This window comes from Polyodon spathula, chromosome 2 (assembly GCF_017654505.1).
Source record: "Polyodon spathula isolate WHYD16114869_AA chromosome 2, ASM1765450v1, whole genome shotgun sequence".
Lineage (NCBI taxonomy): Eukaryota > Metazoa > Chordata > Actinopteri > Acipenseriformes > Polyodontidae > Polyodon > Polyodon spathula.
Genome location: NC_054535.1, coordinates 42,898,151 through 42,920,297, shown reverse-complemented (window position 1 = coordinate 42,920,297; position 22,147 = coordinate 42,898,151). Strand labels below are relative to the sequence as shown.

Sequence of the window (22,147 nt, the reverse complement as noted above, 5' to 3'; positions counted from 1 at the left end):
CTACTGAACATTTAAAGGCTGCATTACATGGAGCAGACTATACTGATGTGATACAGCTATTTCAATGTTCTTTGGATAAGATAATTCAGATGGCTTGTATAAGCTGAAGATTAGCAATAATCTTGTATTTTATAATATATAGCAAAATGAGAATTAAAGAACAGAGTGCTGTAAGATACAAGCTTATTCTCACCCCCACTCAATATCCACCTCTTGTAGGGTGTATAGCACCTCGTATAGTACACCCTGTGCAGATGCCAACAACAAAATCATCAAAAGGGCAGATTCATTTATTAACAGGTAGCATAAAAGGAATGCAGCATTGTTGACTTCTCTTTCTCTCCACTTTGTTGTTTCTAATTGCTATTCTTGCTCCCCTGCTATTCCACCTAAACTAAGTAGTGTTTTGCTATCATAATACACAAGAGTAGCAAACCATAGTACCGCCTTCATTTTAGAATCAATAATCAAAAAAATGTGCTGTCCTGGAAAAACAGCCGGCTATAAACAAAATGGACAGTTTTAGCACTAACATTTTATAACACCTATAGGGTTCTAGGAGTAACAAACTACCTTTACACAGGCACATTATTCTGGAAAATAGCATAACACTATTCTAAATCTGCAATTCCATTTAAAAATAAAACTCTGAATTTTAAATGTAACAAAATATCTCAGTAATGCTGCATAATGTTGTCGTTTTCCCTTAAATAGTGTACACTCTCCACTTAGCAGTCCAAAGAAATCAAGTGCAACTCTGAAGGACAACTCTGAAATGTGAGCAATTCTGCTAAATTATTACACCTGCTATTACACAGTTTACCCATCTGACTGCTGGCAGCTACATTTGTGGTTTTACTGACAACTTAATGAGGACTGCAAAAAAGTACAAAATGCCTGCAAACCCAATTAATTTTAAAATATAAAGCATTTTGCAACGATGTAAATATCCAAGAAAAACAACAATACATTTGTCAACTTTGATTCTAGCCTTCTTAATAGTAGGCCATTAAACAGATGGAAAACCTCTTGGCTTAGCTTTTGCAATAGCAAGCCTCTTCACTTTTGTACAACTATTTTGCCTCAATCTGTAAAACTTAAACAAAATTAGAAAACAAACATAGATGAACCAGTTTTATATGGCCTCGCTTAATTTCATTCCCCCTTTATTTTTCAAAACCACTCACCATGCACCACATTTCTTTGAGAAATTACCTCTCTTAATATCATCTCACAAACCCGCTTATTGTCACAGTTTGTGCAGCATGTCAAATTCTGCTTGGCTGGCTTTACTAAATACTACTACTAACCACAGGATAGAATTAATTTCCAACGCAACTAACAACCAATAATCATCTCGGCTGATAAACCCACATTTTGTGCAGCTTGTCAAACGCTGCATGGGCGGTCTTAACAGGATACAGTTCCATTACAAAACACCAACACCACCAGCCAAATTTGTCTAACATAGTTTTAGTCACACAAAAAAAACACCACGTGCAATGAACTTCCATCAGTCGACAATTCATGCCTTTTTTTTTTTTTTTTTTTTTTTTTTTAGATAGACACAAACTTTTTTGTTGAAGTTACTTCAACTCCTGGCATTAATTCAGCAAAAGGAGACTGAACTAACTGCATGACTGAAATTTAACAGGACAACCCCAACAAGAATTAAGATTCAGCATAATTTATCTGTTAACGTAAATAAGATTACAGCTGTCAGACTCGCAGAAGCATTTACTAATGGCTTTATACAAAGCAAACACAACATATACCATTGAATCATTCATTTTCAAATCTACTCTTTCCCTGCAGCATTTTGAGCTTCATCACCAGTGCAAGAATGGAAATGACAGGGAATGGGCAAAAGCTATTTTCCCATACGGTATTTCTATAAATGGAAACATAGCGTTTATAGAATGTTGAAGACATGACTTAAGGAATCTTTGGTGTATGCAGGCTTCCATTTTGCTTTACTGTGATCTCTTTTTGTTCTTGGAGCGATTAGCGGGGTTCTGAAAAACAGCTATACATCCCCACGTGTTGCTACAAGTGTTTAAATAACATACCTGTCATTTTTCTTTTCATTGTTAACATCCTAACTTTTTACACTTATAGCTTTTAAATTTTGTTTCAAAGCTCTTTTTAAAATGGCTGCTCTAGTGCCCTGATAGTGTAAGGATTATTGCCCACTTTATCAAGCATGTAACACAGCAATAACTATCCGTGACGTAGTAAGGCATAGAAAAGCCAGAGCACTTAATTGGACCTTTTTAATTGTTCTCAGTTTTGAAACCGTTGGAGATTTCAAGTTAGTTAACTATACAATTTTATAAGTAACTTGAAATCTGCAACTTTTTAGGGACCGAGAACAATTAAAAAGATCTAATTAAGCTAATGGATAGTTCAATTAAGGGTTCAATTAAGTAATTAAGAACTTGAAATGAAAACCAGCAGACATAGGGGTCCTCCTGGACCAGGATTGGGAGACAGAGCTCTGATTTAGACGACAGATCTCAAACCCCATTTTTACAGCGGCCATTTTGAAAAGAGCTGTGAAAGTTAGTTTCAAGATCAGTGTAAAAAGTTGTCAGCATGTTAATGTAAAGTAAAATTACAGGTACGCTTTTTAAACAGTTGTAGCTACTTAGTCTTTAAATTACAACTGACTGACACTTATTTTCACATTCCAGTAACCTGAAAATGACTCCTTTATTTGATCAATTAGTGAAAGTAGCTTAAAATGCATGCATCCAAAACAACTACCTTAGTAGGCTAATTCAAGACAGCTGCAAGGTGAAATGCTACTTTATTTAGATGCTTATTTAGAGTTAGGTCTGACAAGCAACTTCCTTTCTGTACATAGTGTAAATTCAAACAACTGAACTGTGTAAAAGGCACACACTTGATAATCTGCAGTCACACTAAAGTAATTAATACACAACATAACAACTGGAACACCTTTCTAAAAAATAACCCTAAATAATAATGATAATAATAATAATCGAAGGCCTTATTGACACACACCTGATGCAAAATGCTTGCATCCTGTAAATGTTTACTGGACAGTTTAAGTAAAATATTTAACTAATATCATATTTAAATATTGAAGAATCCAGACTCTAGGCGACTATGCTTAATATCACATTAACGTTTTTTTTTTTTTTTTTTTTTTTTTTTTTTTTTTTTTTTTTTTTTTTTTAATATATCCTGTAATATACAGGCTATGAATTATAGCAACTGTACTATAGGCTACATTTATTTAGAAATTATTATATTATTTGAAAAATATACAATACTGTCAATATTTTCTTTGCGATTTTTTTTTTTTTTTTTTTTTTTAATCTAGTAGGTTGGCTAGTAAAAAACGATATAGCCTACTAATTGGCTTGTTACCGAGACTTGACCAAACAAACACGCTGTGTTTTAGTTAAGGGAATGTCCAACAACCTCCCTAATGAATTTATTGCCAAGTGCTACCAGACCGCCTCATTAACTCAAGTACGATTAGAGGTTTTGAGGAGTGAAAATAGATAAAGTGGGTCCAAGGGCTTCAAGTGCTTTTCATTGAACGAAGCTCTTTTTACTTCATCATTCTTGCACAAAATACAGTATCTAACTTAAACCGAGTCTATCCGCCTCCCCACAATACTATAGGCTATTACAAAACCAAACATGAAGTTAGAGGTGATAAGGGGTCTTCAATTACAACCTCTGATGTTGTCTCTTTAAATTATTAATGCCGAGAAGTTCCGTTACAGATAAACACAATGTTACTGGAACACACTGCCTTGCAATCCGTTTACCGGCAATGCTACGACCTCCACTGCACTCGTTCATTTCAAAAGTATTTAAATTGCACTTTTATATTGTAAGAGTTACAAACGCATTTATTTTGACAATCGTCTATGTAAATAATTTTGGATTAAATAAATATGCATTAGATTGTATTACTACCCTCCACATACTAAAAGCACAATAGGCTATAACCACGTTAAATGTTTACTGACGTCCCGTAATATAAACAGATAAACCCTAAATCAACAAACGATGATTATTATTGCATTTTTGTGAAAATGAGACAGCCTATTTTTCGGAGAAAAACAAACAAACAAAAAAAAAAGGTGCGATTATTTTATCATTCTTCGTTGTAGGTATGTTCAGCACACGCGTCAGTTGCATGAGCCATCCACACTCGACTCTTGTTTCGCTGGTCCATAGACTGCGGGGTTGTTCGGTCTATTAAAACCTGAAACAGTAGCGCTGACTTCCCGCCTACCAAGATATAAACACCGAATACAACAACAAACATAGAACAGGGTGCCTTGTGTTCAATAAACATCTCAATTAACACCAACGCGTTTGTCTGTGTGTATGTGTGTGTGTGTGTGTCTGTGTAATGAATGAATGAATGAATGAATGAATGGTGAAACAAAAGATAAATCAGCGGGTTCCAGCGGGCTACTTGTATGTTAGCTACTCGTTTCCAAGATGTACCCAACAGATAAGGACAGAGCGCAACATTTATTGTTCTGGTTTATTTTGTCTCAGCAGGTAACCGACCAAATTAAGAGGAACAGAGCTGCTAGGTGCTGCCGGTTGTATCTGTATTCCCAGTCTTAGCAACTCATAACCAGGGAGAATCCGCATCTGATTAAACACACGTTTGGTAATTAAAACAGAGGCGAGGGAACACAGTTGTCACTAATTTACATTTACTAATATAGTCGACTGTCGTTATATGTATTTTTTTTAAAAAAAAACAGTGACCTAAGCTATAAATACTCAAGACCATTAAAATGAAACTAGACCGATATGGCTTCGTTTGTTTTTCACGCAACGATTTTGCTAGTTCAATGTAACAAACATGCTTAAACTCAGTATGAGTCTATAATAGAGATCTTTAAATTGTAATCTTGCAGAACATAACAGAAGACAAACAGCACAAAATAGCAAATTAACTTACAAATACAAAGATGCAATACGAGCAAGTTGATGGATATATGATATAGGCTATTATTTTTACTGATAAAATGAAGACAAGTATATAACCTAGACACAAGGTTTTGGTATTCTGGTATTTTTTATATTAAATAATAACTTAATATTTACACTGACGAACCAATTACAACTGGTTACTGAACTTTAGTAACTGCATATTTTAATACGATATATTTATATTCTGGTTAATAACATACACAAATAGGAATAGATATAAAACAAACGACAACAAAAAACCACCAAGATAACACATTTAAAACGGTATAGAAAACATTTTGTGAATATAAGGATACATTCCAGAAAATAAGCCTCGGCTTTTCCTATTCAGAATATATATATATATATATATATATATATATATATATATATATATATATATATATATATATATATATATATATATATATATATATATATATACTTTACTTAAAGCGCTAAGAAAACCAGATTTGTTTTTATTGTTCCCTATATTTTTTTTTTTTTATCCCAAAATGATGTTGCACTGAATTAGTAACATAATAAGCACATAATAAGACAGAACCGTTTAAAATTATTTGTTTCAATCTGCGTGTAAAACTAAAATATACTCAAAAAAACAAAAACAAAACAAAAAACACAACTTGCCTTAAATGTACATCACGATTTTAGCACTTTCTATAACGCGGCATTTTTTTTTTTTTTTTTTTTTTTTTTTTGGTTTTGTTTTCATTTTGTAAAAACTACACAGCATAAATGCAATTACAAAACAACTATACTCCAAACGCGTTTCTTACTTGCTAATACACTAGTTGTACCACAATGACCCGTTGAATGTTTTATTTTTATTTTATTTATACGTCTACAGTATAGTGAACTGGGTAGCTGTAAATAATTCCACCCTCTTTAAAACCTAGCCGTGCTGTTGCCTTGCAATGGATGTTTCAGGGGAAAGTGTTTTTCCTGTCCAATGTGCTTGTTGGTTGAAAGCCTGATTGGGTGTTTACCTGACAGCTCGGTCTGTGATTGCAGGATGTAAAGCCCAGCCCCCTTCACTCCAGCTTGGGGACCATTCATAAACTAAACAACTGCAGCACTCCCAACTGAGTCTGGGCAGCACAGCAGACAGTGTTACAAGGAGCAGTTACACAGACAAAAAAAACATAAGATCATAGACAGCTTTTCGTCAGGAGGACGGACAACACATTTTCAAACTCTTTCACGTTCACTCATTCTGATTTGCTGTTTAAATGGACTGAACTGCTCGGTTTTTACTAATATCCTAGCCCGATTTCTACTGTTGGTGGTTGATGCTTCTGAAGACCCTTCACCGTAGATCACAAAGTTACTTTTTTTGTGATTGTTTTTTTTTTTTTTTTTTTTTTTTTTTTTTAAGTGCTTGCCTCTGGCTTAACCGGTAAGCATTGGATCCATCAACGTACTGCGAATCACCGGTGTACAACCCGGACCTTTGCCCAAACATGATAGCTGCCCAAGCAAAACTCGTTTATCAGCTCAACAAATATTATAACGAGAGATGCCAGACGCGGAAAGCCGCCATAGCCAAGACCATCAGAGAGGTGTGCAAGGTGGTATCAGACGTCCTAAAGGAGGTAGAAGTGCAGGAGCCCCGTTTCATCAGCTCCTTGAGCGAAATTGAAGCACGCTATGAAGGGATGGAGGTTATTTCCCCTAACGAATTCGAGGTAGTGCTTTACCTGAACCAGATGGGGGTTTTCAACTTTGTGGACGACGGGTCGTTGCCTGGTTGCGCAGTATTAAAACTCAGCGATGGACGCAAAAGAAGCATGTCTCTTTGGGTAGAGTTTATCACAGCCTCTGGCTATTTATCTGCCCGGAAGATCAGGTCAAGGTTTCAGACACTGGTGGCTCAAGCAGTAGACAAATGCAGCTATAGAGATGTTGTCAAGATGGTTGCAGACACCAGTGAAGTAAAACTGAGGATCCGTGAGAGATACGTAGTCCAGATCACGCCAGCCTTCAAATGCACCGGCATCTGGCCTAGAAGTGCTGCCCAGTGGCCAATGCCTCATATCCCGTGGCCAGGTCCCAACAGGGTAGCCGAAGTAAAAGCCGAAGGCTTCAATCTTCTCTCTAAAGAGTGCTATTCGTTAACCGGCAAACAGAGCTCAGCTGAGAGCGATGCCTGGGTCTTGCAGTTCGGAGAAGCTGAAAACAGACTCCTGATGGGTGGCTGCAGAAAGAAATGCCTCTCCGTCCTCAAGACTTTGCGTGATCGGCACCTTGAATTACCAGGGCAACCTCTTTACAACTATCACATGAAAACCCTGCTTCTTTACGAATGCGAGAAACACCCCAGAGAAACGGATTGGGACGAATCGTGTCTCGGAGACCGATTAAATGGAATCCTCCTTCAGCTCATCTCGTGTTTGCAGTGTCGCAGATGCCCTCATTACTTCCTACCAAACTTAGATCTTTTTCAAGGAAAGCCCCATTCAGCCCTTGAAGCTGCTGCAAAACAGACCTGGAGACTAGCAAGAGAAATCCTTACGAATGCAAAAAGCCTGGACAAACTATAGAGCAATTATTATTATTAAAGAACAATCGTGATCACTTCACTACAAGTGAACTAAAGTGGACCCCCTTTTCTCCAAGTAATGTGAAAAAAGACTTTGTACAAAAGAAGCAATGAAGGTACATTTTCAACTAAATGTCGTCCTTTTTGTTTTGAATGTTTTCACAAAGTGAAGGAACTTTTATTTAAATATATATACACAAATTCTTTTAATGCAAAAAAAAAATAAATAAATAAATTCTGATGTTAAATGTAAAGAGTGCCAAGTTCAGATTTTGATTATATGCCCTCAAAATTGAAATGTATAACAGTAATAAAATGGAATTACCTTAATATTGGCTTTGTGTTTAATAAGAAATGTTAACAATATGGTCATGGGTTAATCTTGGTTTCTACAATTTTTTTTTTTTTTTTTTGATAGACGCAATGTTAAGCAATCTAAAATTTTTAGCCATAGAACTAAATACCGAACGTCTTGTATATTTATACTATGAACCAAGAATTGTAAAGAAAAATAAGTTGGACCGTATAACACAGAAAATAAAAACAAATTAATAACACTGGTTTTGGAGACGTGTGTTAGGCCTGTATAAGCTCTATAAATGAAACGCATTTTTATTCAGAACAAAATTAGGTCATGTGTAGGCGATAAACAATTAATATCTAGGCGCAGTATAAAATATCAACAATTGTTTATGTTTCACGTTTTCACATAAAACATTAAAAAGTACAAATATTGCTTTAGTAATTTATAAAGAGACTCGGATAACAACACATTAAAATACATAGCTGCGATCCAGTGCTTAGGATTTTTTACTTTTATTTCGAGTCAAGTTAATATATGCTTAGATTCATAAGGAGACAAAACAGTAAAATGATGATAGGTACTTAGTTGCGTTAACTAGTAACATATTGACATGTTTGATTAAATAATGTAAGACACTTACAATATAGTGCTTATTTTACCATTACTTGTTAGGTACAGAATAACAGATATGACAGAATAATGTCAGATCATGTTTAGGTTGTCTAAAGATACATTAAATAAAACACACAAAGCGGTAGGCATATCATTATTAAAACTCCACAACGATCACTTACTTACTGGTTGTCTTTGGTAAGTTTGGGAAATATAGGCTGTGTGAAGTAGGCCCGAAGAGCTGGGTCGCCAAGGTCTAGAATTAGGGTTTTGATACTGTATGCAATGACCAATGCATTAATTGTTATAAGTTAAATTGTTATTTTACGTTCCTGTAAATTGTTTACTGATCAAATATTCAAATATTAACTTTAAATCAGCAAATTACAGAATTGTTTTTCTCCATTTAACCACGAGGAAGTCGACGTTTTTGGTACTGTGCAATAATGCAAAATTGTGAGTAAGTGAGTAACCTTATCTCGCTATCGGTTAAGATCTTTATTTTGAGAGCATGCTAAAACCGTGTCAGGATGTTTTGGTTCCACAAGCTTTACACGTCAGCTAAATTTAACAAGCATAGAAAAGTAACTGAATTAAAACACCATCCCTATAGGCAGCCTCACGTGCTGTGGAAAATATATCAACACCACATTGTGTATCTTGCATACATCTGCCTATAATCTTTTAAAAACAAATACCAACTTTTTATATTTATGTCATTCTTCTTTCACCGCTTTGGGTGAAGACTCGCAGAATAAAAGGACGCTGGGATCACAAGCAATAAGCATATTTCCCCACTAAATCATGCTTCAGAGTCTAATCAGAAATTATCCACAGTAAATTTCTACATACTTCCATAATTACATTACCTATAATAATTAAAACATGTTTAACTGTGTATGTTCTGATTGTATTAAAACAGTAAATTATTTAAGCGTTAGTTATTTAGTGTGCCAAGCGCTGCGTCTGATGTTTTAATGACGTATTAGTTTAAGATAATGTCTGCTGCAAAAAAATAAATACATATTAAACAAGACACTGCAGACATTATACACTACTTCCTGGTTATAGTGCTAAATAAATTCATCTCTAAAACAGGGCCTTATTTTAAATGTTTCTTTTACTAGCATAATCTCCTTTTTAAAAACAGTTTACCAATTTAACAAATTAAGAATGTATTGCAGAATAGGTCATTGAGTTGTAACAAAATATTCCAAAATATATTTCAGTAAATATTAAAAACTATGCCAAAAAAAAAAAAGACACACACACCGAACTTATTAAAATATCACACGAGTCCAACAATGAATTACACATTTTAAAAATGTATTATTTTACACACACAAAACAAATCTGCTCGGTGATAGACGGTTTTATTTTAGGTCTGCTATACAGACCTAAAACTAAATACCAAGGCTAAGAAAAAAGGAGTCTGAAGTCTATAAATATTTGTTGATATATTCTGTAATAATTATGAAGTTCAAGGTTTTAATCCTCCTTTATAATTTTCCAACATTTACAAACAAATCAAACATCAATCTGTACGCCACACTTTTCTTTCGTTCAGATTACAAACGGCTTTTTAGTCAATTTCAACGTTTGCAAAAACTTTTTTTAAGTGAATTACGTACTATGTTTTGTTTTATTACAGGGTGAGGGGGTGGGGGTGATACATTAAAAAAAAAACTTCAGGACAAAACAGTTTCCTACTGTAGCTTATGCAAGTATCATTTCTACGACGTTGCACATTATTATAAGGGGGCTTACTAAATACACCTCGACCATACGTAAAAAATACATATTTTGAACACGTAAACAAATTGTTGTCCGGGAAAATAACATTAGCTGGTAAAAACAAACGATAGACCGCCAACAATCGACCGCATTCACTGGCAGTCAGTGGCACAGATCAGCTTTAAAACGTTTTCTAAAAAGGGGCAGCGTATATAATAGCCATTATTATTCATTTGGAAATGCCTGTTTTAGAAAAGACAACTCTATGACACGTTGTCTGCGGGTTAGATCAATGAGTTAAAACCCTCTCTTACCTTTGGATCGATTTTCTTAAAGCTGGGCTCCTCTTCATCTACTTCGAAGTAAAGTTCAGAAGCCGTGATGGACAAGGTCCCTTTAACCACTACAGCTGGAGCAACCAGCTGGGCTCCAGTGCTCAGGTTTACTGGACCTGAAAACAGCCAACAAGAGAACAACTGCAATAGTAACATAAAAACACATGTGTTTTTTTTTTTTTTTTGTATATATATATATATATATATATATATATATATATATATATATATATATATATATATATATATATATATATATTATTATATATTTAGGGTTCTTAGTGTTATTACTCTCTTTCCCGTTAGGCTAATAATGACATAATAATAATAATAAATGTTTGTGATGAGTATGATGTTCATATGTATACCTTGATTTAGTCATCTATCCTATATTTGTCTAATATATATTATATATATATATATATATATAATATATTATATATATATATATATATATATATATATATATATATATATATATATATATATATATATATATATAAAATTTATTTTTATTTTTTTATTTTTTTGTGCTGTGTGGGATAAACGTCGATTAGTTTAAAGTCGAATGACGTGGCCTATTTAAATCGTCCCGCTGTAAATCTCCAGTGATTTAGAAGAATTTCTAAGCAACCGCGACGCCTCTTAACATACTCTAGAATTAAATCTTAAACAGGTCAAACTTAAAAAATTAGCACGATACCCATCTGTGTATGCACCTATTTACGCATTTCACATTGCTATTTTCTATTTGCAATGCGAATAAACAGCTGCAGGGGGTTCTTTCCATCTGAATGATTTTGTATTGATACACTCACATCATGCAGACCGGGTTATCACAGATTACGATCCAACACAACTACTATTGCAGAAGGCAGACAAGCGACAACTCGACGTGGAAAAGTCCAATTGAAACGCAATGTGCAGGTTTCGTGTCATATAACAATACATCATGTTTTACTCAGCAAATCTACAAATGTGTAGATCTACAAATGTTTCCTCTTTCTATCTAAATGTGAATTTAGTTTAATATAAATACATATATGTGTACAAATATAAACATCGGTTTATTAAATACTGGTGTATGACACATGTGACCATTAAAAACGTTTTTAAATTTTATTTTATTTATTTATTTATTATTTTTTTGGTTAATTGAATTGAAACGCGTCTATTCAGGTCCCCCCAAATTAGGTGCACGCGTCCAGTAATCGATGACCAAGTAATTGCGACCAAAAAATTCAAATGAATTGTCATTTCCATTGATTGCAGGGTGGGTGCTGGTGTTTAATCTCTCATCAATCTTAATGCATGCCAGTATGACAATGAGAGGGGACTGGGGGGACTCGTGGCGAGCTATGCCCTCTATCCCCAATGTACAAATACATTGTACTTGCAGATGGGCATCTGATAGCAGCAGAACTGCTTTGATTTCCCCAAGCTCACTTCACAAATTGATGAAATAAGCAGCTATATGTTCTTCTGCTCTCCCTTTGCCCTCTGTACATTAGCATGTAATCCAGAGGAGAAAAAACATTTTTTCAATCACTCTCAGACATTCAATTACACCCGGAGCAGACAGCTGCAGGAGTCGGGACGTTCGGCGTCCTACTGGAGACCCCTGACAATTTCCACTTCATTTCTGAACTGCACCACTTTATTAGTGAGGATTAGGCGTATTCCTCCTCGCGCACATCTATTACAGTTTAATATTATTAGTAGGGCCTTTTGGATACGGCATTTAAAAAGTTGAGACTGACATTACCCTAACGATCTGCTTTGTGGGATGCTTTCCCTGTATTCTAAATTAATTCACTGAGGAGCCAAGTGCAACGTGTTTTCTAAATTATTCACATTGCTCCATTCAGGTTTTATAAAACTTACATTTATAGGTATGTATTTAATTTTATAGAAGACGTGCACTTCTTTTCGAATAAATGCAGACGACCAAGCTTTGAGAAGGATCATTTATTTGGCGTTGAGAGATTACATGTGGATCTGCGACAGCTCTAAAGACACACGAGGTTTGCAATGACCGACTAAATAAAGCATTCACCATTTTATCTTAAGGCAACGTCGAAGGAACCATATGGACGGCTTAAAAAAAACTATATATATATATATATATATATATATATATATATATATATATATATATATATATATATATATATATATATACACACACACACAATACTAATTTAAAAACGATTGCTGTGTTGTAGATTATTTAATTTCACATTTAATATTATAATGTAATAATGTGTATTATTGTAAGGAAAATGCAGGATAGACAGTGCACTGTGGAATTTGCAGGAAAATATCATGTATCCACAGGCGTTGTCTTTATTGGTGTACATTATATATTAATGTTTTAAACTTTCCTATGAGAGGTCAGTGTGTGCTCAAATACTATTAAAGCTGACATCAGCACTGGAAAAACGTACACAAATGTACATAATGCAAATCAAAGATCTTTAGAATGATACAGCTTCACTTGACGATGAACGTAGCAAAATGTTTTTCCTCCACTCTATGCCAACAGAGTTGTTGGTTTGTCTCAGTAGGACACACTCAATTTCTTACTTGTATGACTCGAGTTAAAGCAGGTGTGCATAGTTAGATTGTATACATTGTTGTTGTTATTACGTTTACAATTAGATTTTTTTTTTGTTGGTAAAAGTCACACAAATCAAATGTATGTTTATTGTGTGATGCACAAGGTATTGTTCTTTAACTATTAGCAACCGTATTAATCACATTTTGCACACTTATACTCCGATTATGGAGTGCACACAAATAGGCTATACTTTTCAGGAAACTGCATATACACACACACACACACACACACACACACACACATATATATATATATATATATATATATATATATATATATATATATATATATATATATATATATATATATATATGTGTGTGTGTGTGTGTATATATATATATATATATATATATATATATATACACACACACACACACTATATATATATATATATATATATATATATATATATATATATATATATATATATATATATATATATATATATATATATATATCCAAAAAAGAATGACAATGACAAGGCCCGTGGTCTTGCATGTAGTTACGCAATACTAACAGAAATATTGCGCAATTCTCTTAGTACGTTAAATGGTAAGTTGATCTAAAGAAAGTCAGCGCTCATGTCGATGCTTGGAAGGTGATCCCTTAATTAGCCGTTTTAACCCAATAGCTGCTCAGCTGGCAAAAGAGAGACGCTATGAGCAGCAGCAGGCCAAATGATCTTTTATCTTATTTTGAATACTGTAAGGGAAAGGAGCTATTGCTTTACCGGTTAAGTTTTCCAATTCTTTATCCTCCAAGGATGATAGGGCGTCATCGTCCCCGTCCAGAAGTATCTCGTTTTCTGAATTTTGATTCCCCAAAGCTTGGCTTCTGATCGACTGCTTCCCTTTCACCAGGACATCTTCCTCGGCAGCTGCAATAGCAAAACATCACCTTCTGCAGCCACATACTGTACACCTAGCGCGCTTTACAAATATACACAATCCTCCACATCAGGTAAGTAACAAAAAGGCACAAAATAATCTATCTAAAAAAATTAAAAAATACTTAAAAAAATACCGTACATCATAAAGATGTCTACATACAAAAACAATAAGCAGTTTTTTTTTTAAATAATCATAGTAAAACAATTAAAGTATTTAATTAAACGAACTCTTATTAATAAAAAGAAAAGAAGTCTGATCAACAATTGTGATGGGTTATTATTGGCTGTTCCCCCAAAACTTTGACTTACCATTTATTTTTGGCATCAAAGGCAATATTAAAGACATTTTGCTTTCTAAAAACTTATTTTGTACTGTGCTTTTACTGCGCTTATGCATTTGGAATGCAATGTTAATTGTTTATACCAATGGAAATAGAAATAATAGTTATTGTATAGCTTAATTGTTTGAGGATGGCGGGTTTAAAAGGCATATATGTAGCGTCAAAAGTAATTCAGCATGGTGCTGAAATCAATACAGCAAACCTTTCTTATCAATCAGGCTTACCAAAAAATGCTATATTGCCTCTCTGAGGTAACTATCTCTTCATAACGTTTTTTTTTTTTTTTTTTTTTTTTTTTTTAAATTGCATTTCAATTAACTAAAAGGCAATAATGCGTTGCGTTTATTACAAAATTGATTTTATCTATATTAGCAAATCAACTACTATTTTAAATACCGTTTATTAAAAATGTTGGTGTTTTTTTTTTTTTTTTTTATGGTACGATTTACATTTACAATATAGTCTACGTTATTGGCGAATTCGAAGAAAATGTATCTTGTGCTACTTTGGATTTATCATCAATACTAGACTACCAGTAAGCCCAATACTTCTTGTTGATCAAACTTCTATTGCTTTCATTAATTTCCCACTATTAACTGTAACAGTGAAAGTTTTAAGTGATCACAATATACAGTAATATGTTTAACAGCACCCTGTTCCACTCATGTTTTGCAGTATTTTCCCAATACCCGGCGCTTGCCAAAATTAGTAGCGTAATTATATATATTATATTATATATATATATATATATCATATATATATATATATATATATATATATATATATATATATATATATATATATATATCACACACACACACACACACATGTAACATCACCATGTACAAACTATTGTGTAAACACGTGTGTGTATATATTTATTGATAAATAATTTCAAAACAACAAATGCCTAATGAACATAAGAGTTTTGCACAAATATGTTCTGAAGCTTTGACTAAATCCTAAGTAGTTTAAAACTTTCACAGAACCCGGTTAGTACATAGTTTTGGACTACCTCACCTAAAGTAACATTAGGTAGTCCAAGACTATGCTTACCTGGGTCTGTGCAATCAACGGTAAAATCAATTAAATTAACAAAAACTAGAACTTGGAATATAAAATTATATAAACTATATATTTATTATGTACTCCAAGATTTAATAAATAAATAAATAAATAAATAAAAAAAGATTAACAAATCGGGTCAATTTATGCTGCAGCAACCATATAATTTGCAGTGCTCCATACGGAAAATACTCATATTTCACCTACTGAAATGTAATGATTATACTGTATTAGTTTTGGCATACAAGTGGATTGACACGTGTGTACCTACTTTTCCGATACATGCACGTAATGCTTGTGAAAAACGCTGCAGAAATTGTACGACCCACGTACGTTAAGTTAGAGTATTCTAAGCATTATAAAATGCTATATATTTTTTAACAGCTTACTGTAGGACTATACTTAAGATAAACGTGTGTTGTAAATATTATGCAGATTTGTTGTTGCGATGTGTTTATTACGGATGTATATTTTCATAAAGGCAACACATATATATATATATATATATATATATATATATATATATATATATATATATATATATATATATATATATATATATATATATATATATACACACACACACACACACACACACACAAATTAAAAGGGATTCAGGCACATTAACTTTATACCCGCATTGACGAGAATTCATGAGTTTAACAAAACGTAACTCCACACATTATGATGTGCATCATTCTACTGATACACGAGGACCAAGAGCCTTTAAAAACTTTGTTTCCCTTGTGGCATCAAATAAAATGTTAAAATAAATAGGCTATTCCAAACCAATATCCACATTTCTGCCATACATGACTTGAGGTTCCAAAAAGATTATTTAAGAAAAATATAATCTGCAAATATTTACAGAAGACTGCATTCCCTGGTGATATAGCGTTCAGCTGTTCTTTGCGAGTCAGTAAGTCTTTATTTAAATAAATACAGTCTGACACACTTTCATACAACTTCTTGATTACAATTTCACCAATAAAGCCTTACTATGCATCTGCAATAAGTGACTGTATAAAACAAATATAAAACTATGTATTCATTGAGCTTGATTGCTAAATACATAAACGCCAAAAACATTAATTGACACTTCTTTTTTTCCAATAACAGCAACTTTTTGGCAGATCAACTTTGGAAGACAGATTGTAATCTCAACGTGGCGTTTTACCTGAATGAATAAAGATTTGTATTAAAATACCTTTATTTGTGTAAAACGGCAAGTTAATTTATAAATAAACAGAGTCCAAACTGAAAAATCTCATGTCATGGAAAATATGCAGCTTGGTGATATTTAGAATGGTCTTCCTGTAATTAACTCCCCCTTGAGGATTTTTAGTTAGCAGCAGTGAAATTACTACCAGCTTCCTAATACACTCCACATGCCTGAGTATTCACCACTGCAAAAAGGGCTGACACTTCACATGGTATACTTGCATGGTATTTTGATATTGCTAATTTTTTGTTTTCACAAAGTTGTGCACAATACTTACAAAGTAACACAATAAATAAATTAACAAATAAATACACACACTTATAAATAAATAAATACACACTCCACTGATAAATTATAAGAAAAAATCCAAACAATGAGTTTATTTAAATGTGAAATATATTTATCAGATCTTTTCTGACACTTTAAAGCTACATTGGTTTGAATATCGGATTCTGTCAATTTAATTTTACTTTTTGTTGTGAGGCCATATAAATACAAAAATAAAATAAAATCCAAATTAATGCAATTTTCTTTTATCCAATTGGAATGTCCAATAAACTAGAACCATACATTCTTGTGTTGGACTTCATATATGGTTAATTGCCACTTATGTGCTGTTGAACTGAACCGGTTACTAACCCTAAGCATGTTAAGGTAAAGGGACTGTGTATTTTGGAAATTGCTGTAATTCTAACATTATGTTATCAGTGAAAAAATAAATACATCTTTGGGTGTAATACAACTGTTTAACTAAACTACTGATTTAATGTATTTGAAAAAGTGTCTCATCAGTGGGAACTTGAACCTACACATAGCGTCCTAAAACAGATTAGCTGTGTTCAAATAGTAATGAATGTAAAAGCCATTAAACAAATATAAATCAGATAATATTCCTAAAATCAACTGCTACATATAATATCTACCAAATTAATGCAAAATGTTCTTTTTTCTATTTTAATTTATATTTTTAATTTATACTATTATTTGGCTTAAATTGGTTGTTAAAGGGGATAGTGAACTGTACGTCAGCCTTCTTCCCTGCTGCTTCTGCTGTACCTGGTCTGAAGGTTCAATTAGAACAGCACTACTGTGGATGCCGTCCCTAAAATGTGTTCAAGTAACTACAGAAGCTTAACAGATTGCACTAGAAACCTAAATATTTCTTGTAGTTATTAAAAGTAAAAGAGCGAAACCGAAAAAAAAGTGATGTTGCATTTCCTCACGACCTTTCACCTGTGTTAATGACTAAATCATCATCTGGTAAACATTTCTCCAAGTGTGCAGTAATGTGTCTGTGCTAACTTGGGTGTTCTTTCCCTCTTCTGTGGACTATTTTGGATTTGCCATCAGGAGAAAAGTATCTGGACGTTGGTTTGTAGCTTGCCAGACCTTTTATATTTGAAGCTAAATCAAGGAACAATAAATTGCTTGTCACAGCTAGTAAAACCATAAGCAAGCAAAACCAGGCAAGTGGGCCTGCTTCAGTCTCCCAATGCTGCTCCACATCTTCAAAGAAAACAAACATGGTGCTTATGCACATGAATGCAATTGTCATGGGAATCCCAACAGCTTTGAAGCACTTTATCAGCTCTCATCATAGACACTGGTGTGGGCTGGAGGATTTTTGCTGAAATGCTTGGTGCAAACAATTAAAACAGAAAATAAAGTAACACTCAGAATTCTCTAACTATTAAATATGCATATATGTGCAGATCTGTATAACCACAGTATATATCGTAGTTAAAACAGAAATGTAATAGTCCATTTCAGATATTGCAAAAAAATGGGTCTTTACGCATTATGTATGTATAGTTTGTGTATATGCACATTTGTACAAATGTATATTACTAATAGAAGACCCAGTATAACGCAAATTATTTCGAGGCTTGGCATTTATTTTTAGAATACAGTAAAGCATATCAAAGCTAGTTAAGTAAATAATACTTCTAAGCAGGCACACATGTAAATAATACCTGTTAGATGACACTATTTTAAGTCAAGTTTCTGAGTGAGTAGTTCAAACACTCATTTATATGCTACTAAAGGCAGACTTAGTAAGGCCAATTAAATTGTCAGAATTAACAAATTAGTTTTTAACAAGAGTGTAGCCAGGAGTGTAGTCGTGAGGCTGGTATTGATCGCAAGAACAGAGACATTAGTCTTCAGGTATTTACTCTGCCACCTCTGCACCACAGGCCCTCATCCAGACCAAATCAATCCACAGAAAAGATGGTTCTTTCCAGCCATAAATATATAACTAGCCTCCACAGGACTGCCTCGCTCTGGGTTTTTGGTGTAAATTGTTCTAAAGTTCTTGGCCAGCCATGAATGATCACAATTGTACTTGGGAACGTATCATAAAACAGAAGCATTTTTAAAATGTTTTTGAAATATTTACTGCTTTAACTTTATTAAAATTTGAATGTTTGTATTATAATGATACATTAATCTACATCTCCTTTCAGCAGATGCTGAAGATGATGTTTAATAATGCTTAAGTTCTTTCCTTGAATTTTTCAATTTCCTACATTAATCTGATTTCAGATGTAAATAGTCAGTCAGCTATGACCTTTCTGGTTTAATTTAAATTTTTAAACTGCTGTTGTCAGCTGCTAAGAAATCTGGATGAAATGTTAGATGGATGGATGAGAGTAAAAAAAAAAAAAAAGAAAGAAAAATAGAAAAAACATTTCTAGTAAAAACTGAAACAAGTACCGGTACATCACATTTTAATTACGATTGCATCCAGATTACTTTGTGCAGGAACTTGCAGCGACTGAATCAGTTGTTGTAAATGTAGTAGTGCTACCCTTTAAAGTGATATAATGCAACTGGGTAAATGCTGACAATCCATTTCCTTTGCTGATTATTTTGTATTTAGTTATTCTAAAATAAATAAATACATAAATAAGGGTATTTTCAAGTCGGTAAGTGCTAATATAATTCTATATAAACACAAATTTTAGAAGTAGAAATCATAAACTTTAAATCTGTATTGATGCAGAATGAACACTGAGCACAAAGGAATAATAAAAAAAAAGCACTGGAGGACATGTTCAAACATTTTTATAAATGTCTTTGGGGACAACATAATCCTTAGAGGGGCTTATAATAATTTAGGTGCCAATTACTGACTTAAGCCAATGCATTAGTAGTTCGTTTAGCCGTTTGTAAATTATTTTTCAGAATTTAAATTACTTCAATAATACATAAACGAAACTCAACAAAAACAACAGCAACCTTCACTTGACATTATAAAAAGTTAAATCTGTTGTAAGAGTTCTATATTTCTTTCACAAAGGCAGTTCACTACCTCTCCAAAATAAGCCCTTTAGCAGCATCCTCCCAGCTGCACATTACTAACATTAGGTCTGCGGCTGGTCTCCAAGGATTCTGGGATTTGGTACAGTTATTGCTTTTAGATCACATTCTTATTGACTACTGTCAGGCTGGTCATTCATCTTGAGGACCAATGTCACATTTGCTGTGCTATCTTGTGACATATTATAGGCATTTTCTACCAGAAATGGCTCTTTAAGGCAGAGTGCAATAGGTTAAGCTGCTAGACTGAAGCCAAAATGCTGCTGATTGTATGTACTGATCTGGCACGAAAAGACGCAGCACAGTTTGTAGTAGCAACACTGGGCTTTAGCACAATATACTATGGATTCATGTTTGTTTTGGCTGACCTTAAAATTACAAAATAACACAAGGACCCGAATACAGCTTTTTGCTAATTGTGTTACCAGTGTACTCTATGTGGTTTTTTGGGTAACCTTGCAGGCCAAAACTATGCAAAACAAAAATGTGAAACTTTCAGCAACACCAAATTGAATTATGTGCATGTGTGTACATTATTGAAAAGGATTTGCTTGGTACATGATCTAATAAATCTTTATGCACCAGAGGACTAATCAATGTGGCTGTTCATTAAACTAACTTTAATTCTATAGATTTCACATACTTGATGCAATACAATATACTGTATTGGCAATTTTTTATAAATTCCCCCCACAGATGTTATAAAACTCCAATTTGGAAATGTAAAAGGGGCCTATCTTTTCACAGTACTGTGGAAACAGGGATAGATTGCAACATTTTTAAAGGGTTTCTTGCATAATAATTGAGGCCGAACTAAAAAACAGATTTAGATAAATGTGTTTGGTATTATTATTATTACTATTACTATTATTATTATTATTATTATTATTATTATTATTAATAATAATAATAATAATAATAATAAACAGAACTACTTAAAGGGTATACTTCTAAGCAGCTTAATTGAAAAGCAGTATATGAAAGTCGAGCTTTCAAGTTGAACTTAAGGAAAACTAATATACACACACACATACATACATGTGTTGCACACATACATACATGCAAATTTGTTGTTGCGATGTGTTTATACATGGATGTATATTTTCATAAAAAGTAACTTTATTTATATATATATATATATTATCTATATATATCTATATATATATATATATATATATATATATATATATATATATATATATATAATTATATATAAAGATTATATCTCTTTGTATGAATGGTAGATTAACATACGACCGTAATTTTAACTGCTTTGCATGCAAAATTGAAGAAATTAAAAAATTATTATTTTTTATTGATATATATATATATATATATAATATAATATATATATATATATATATATATATATATATATATATATATATATATATATTATATATATATAAATGTATATCACACACACAGTATTCTAGATTTTAAAACAACAGAACCAAACCCAAACAAACAAACACAAAAAGGAGGGGGTCACCACAAAAGGGTTTACTGCTGCCGAGTGTTGTCTTTATTAATGTGGGCCTGTTTTTAAATTAACTGTGTGAACTATATAAATGAGGGCTGCTTTTACTGTGTATTGTGGCACAATAAAATTTTTATGGCAACTGTAGTTGTAATTTTTATTGCCGTGTACCTGCTGCCACAGGCACAGAGCGGTTCTTAAGAAACTGACCATGTTCTACTGCTGCTTTGAGTGTGGCTTCGGGATGTGTTGATCCAAAGGGGTTGCGCACAAAACGTCGCCGGCGCCGCAAGTCATCTTCCCAGTAGTCGAGGCGCCAGAACTCACGAGGACGACTGCAATGAAACCAAGGTAGCACATGTGTTAGTAATTATCAAACAGCATGGTAGTGCACAAATACTGCATAAAGCCTTCCTTGTTTGCTCGCTCTTTCCTCCTATACACAACCCTTAACTTGGGTATGTCCTTGAAAATAACAATATCACCTTCCAGACTAAGGAACTCCTTTCCCTTTTTTCATAGGAAGGTGAAATGAGCACTAAATACATCATTTTGAAATGAACTGCTGACAGAGTGATCAGTTTCCCCACACTCTAGTGGCATGTGCTCCGATTTCAGCCTCATTTCAGCCTCAGCAGGGCACCTTTCCCTGTGACTGCACTTATAAACCAGAATAGGGAAAAGGCC

General features: G+C 33.4%; 2 protein-coding genes across 8 annotated transcripts in view; one reads left to right on the top strand and one right to left on the bottom strand.

The window, feature by feature from the left end:
* The window catches only part of LOC121296784 (lipopolysaccharide-responsive and beige-like anchor protein), a 295,937-nt gene that overhangs the window by 134,728 nt on the left and 139,062 nt on the right, over positions 1–22,147 (bottom strand). For all 7 annotated transcript variants that reach the window (XM_041222596.1, XM_041222620.1, XM_041222603.1 and 4 more), the window contains 3 exons: positions 21,671–21,795; positions 13,873–14,019; positions 10,502–10,638 (listed from right to left, as the gene is read on the bottom strand). In XM_041222596.1, coding sequence (XP_041078530.1) covers positions 10,502–10,638; positions 13,873–14,019; positions 21,671–21,795 — 409 coding nt within the window. The remainder of the gene's footprint in view (positions 1–10,501; positions 10,639–13,872; positions 14,020–21,670; positions 21,796–22,147) is intronic.
* On the top strand, positions 5,491–10,001 carry LOC121296808 (protein mab-21-like 2). The gene has a single exon (XM_041222633.1). It carries the CDS (start codon positions 6,459–6,461, stop codon positions 7,536–7,538), a length of 1,080 nt encoding a protein of 359 aa, XP_041078567.1. The 5' UTR covers positions 5,491–6,458; the 3' UTR covers positions 7,539–10,001.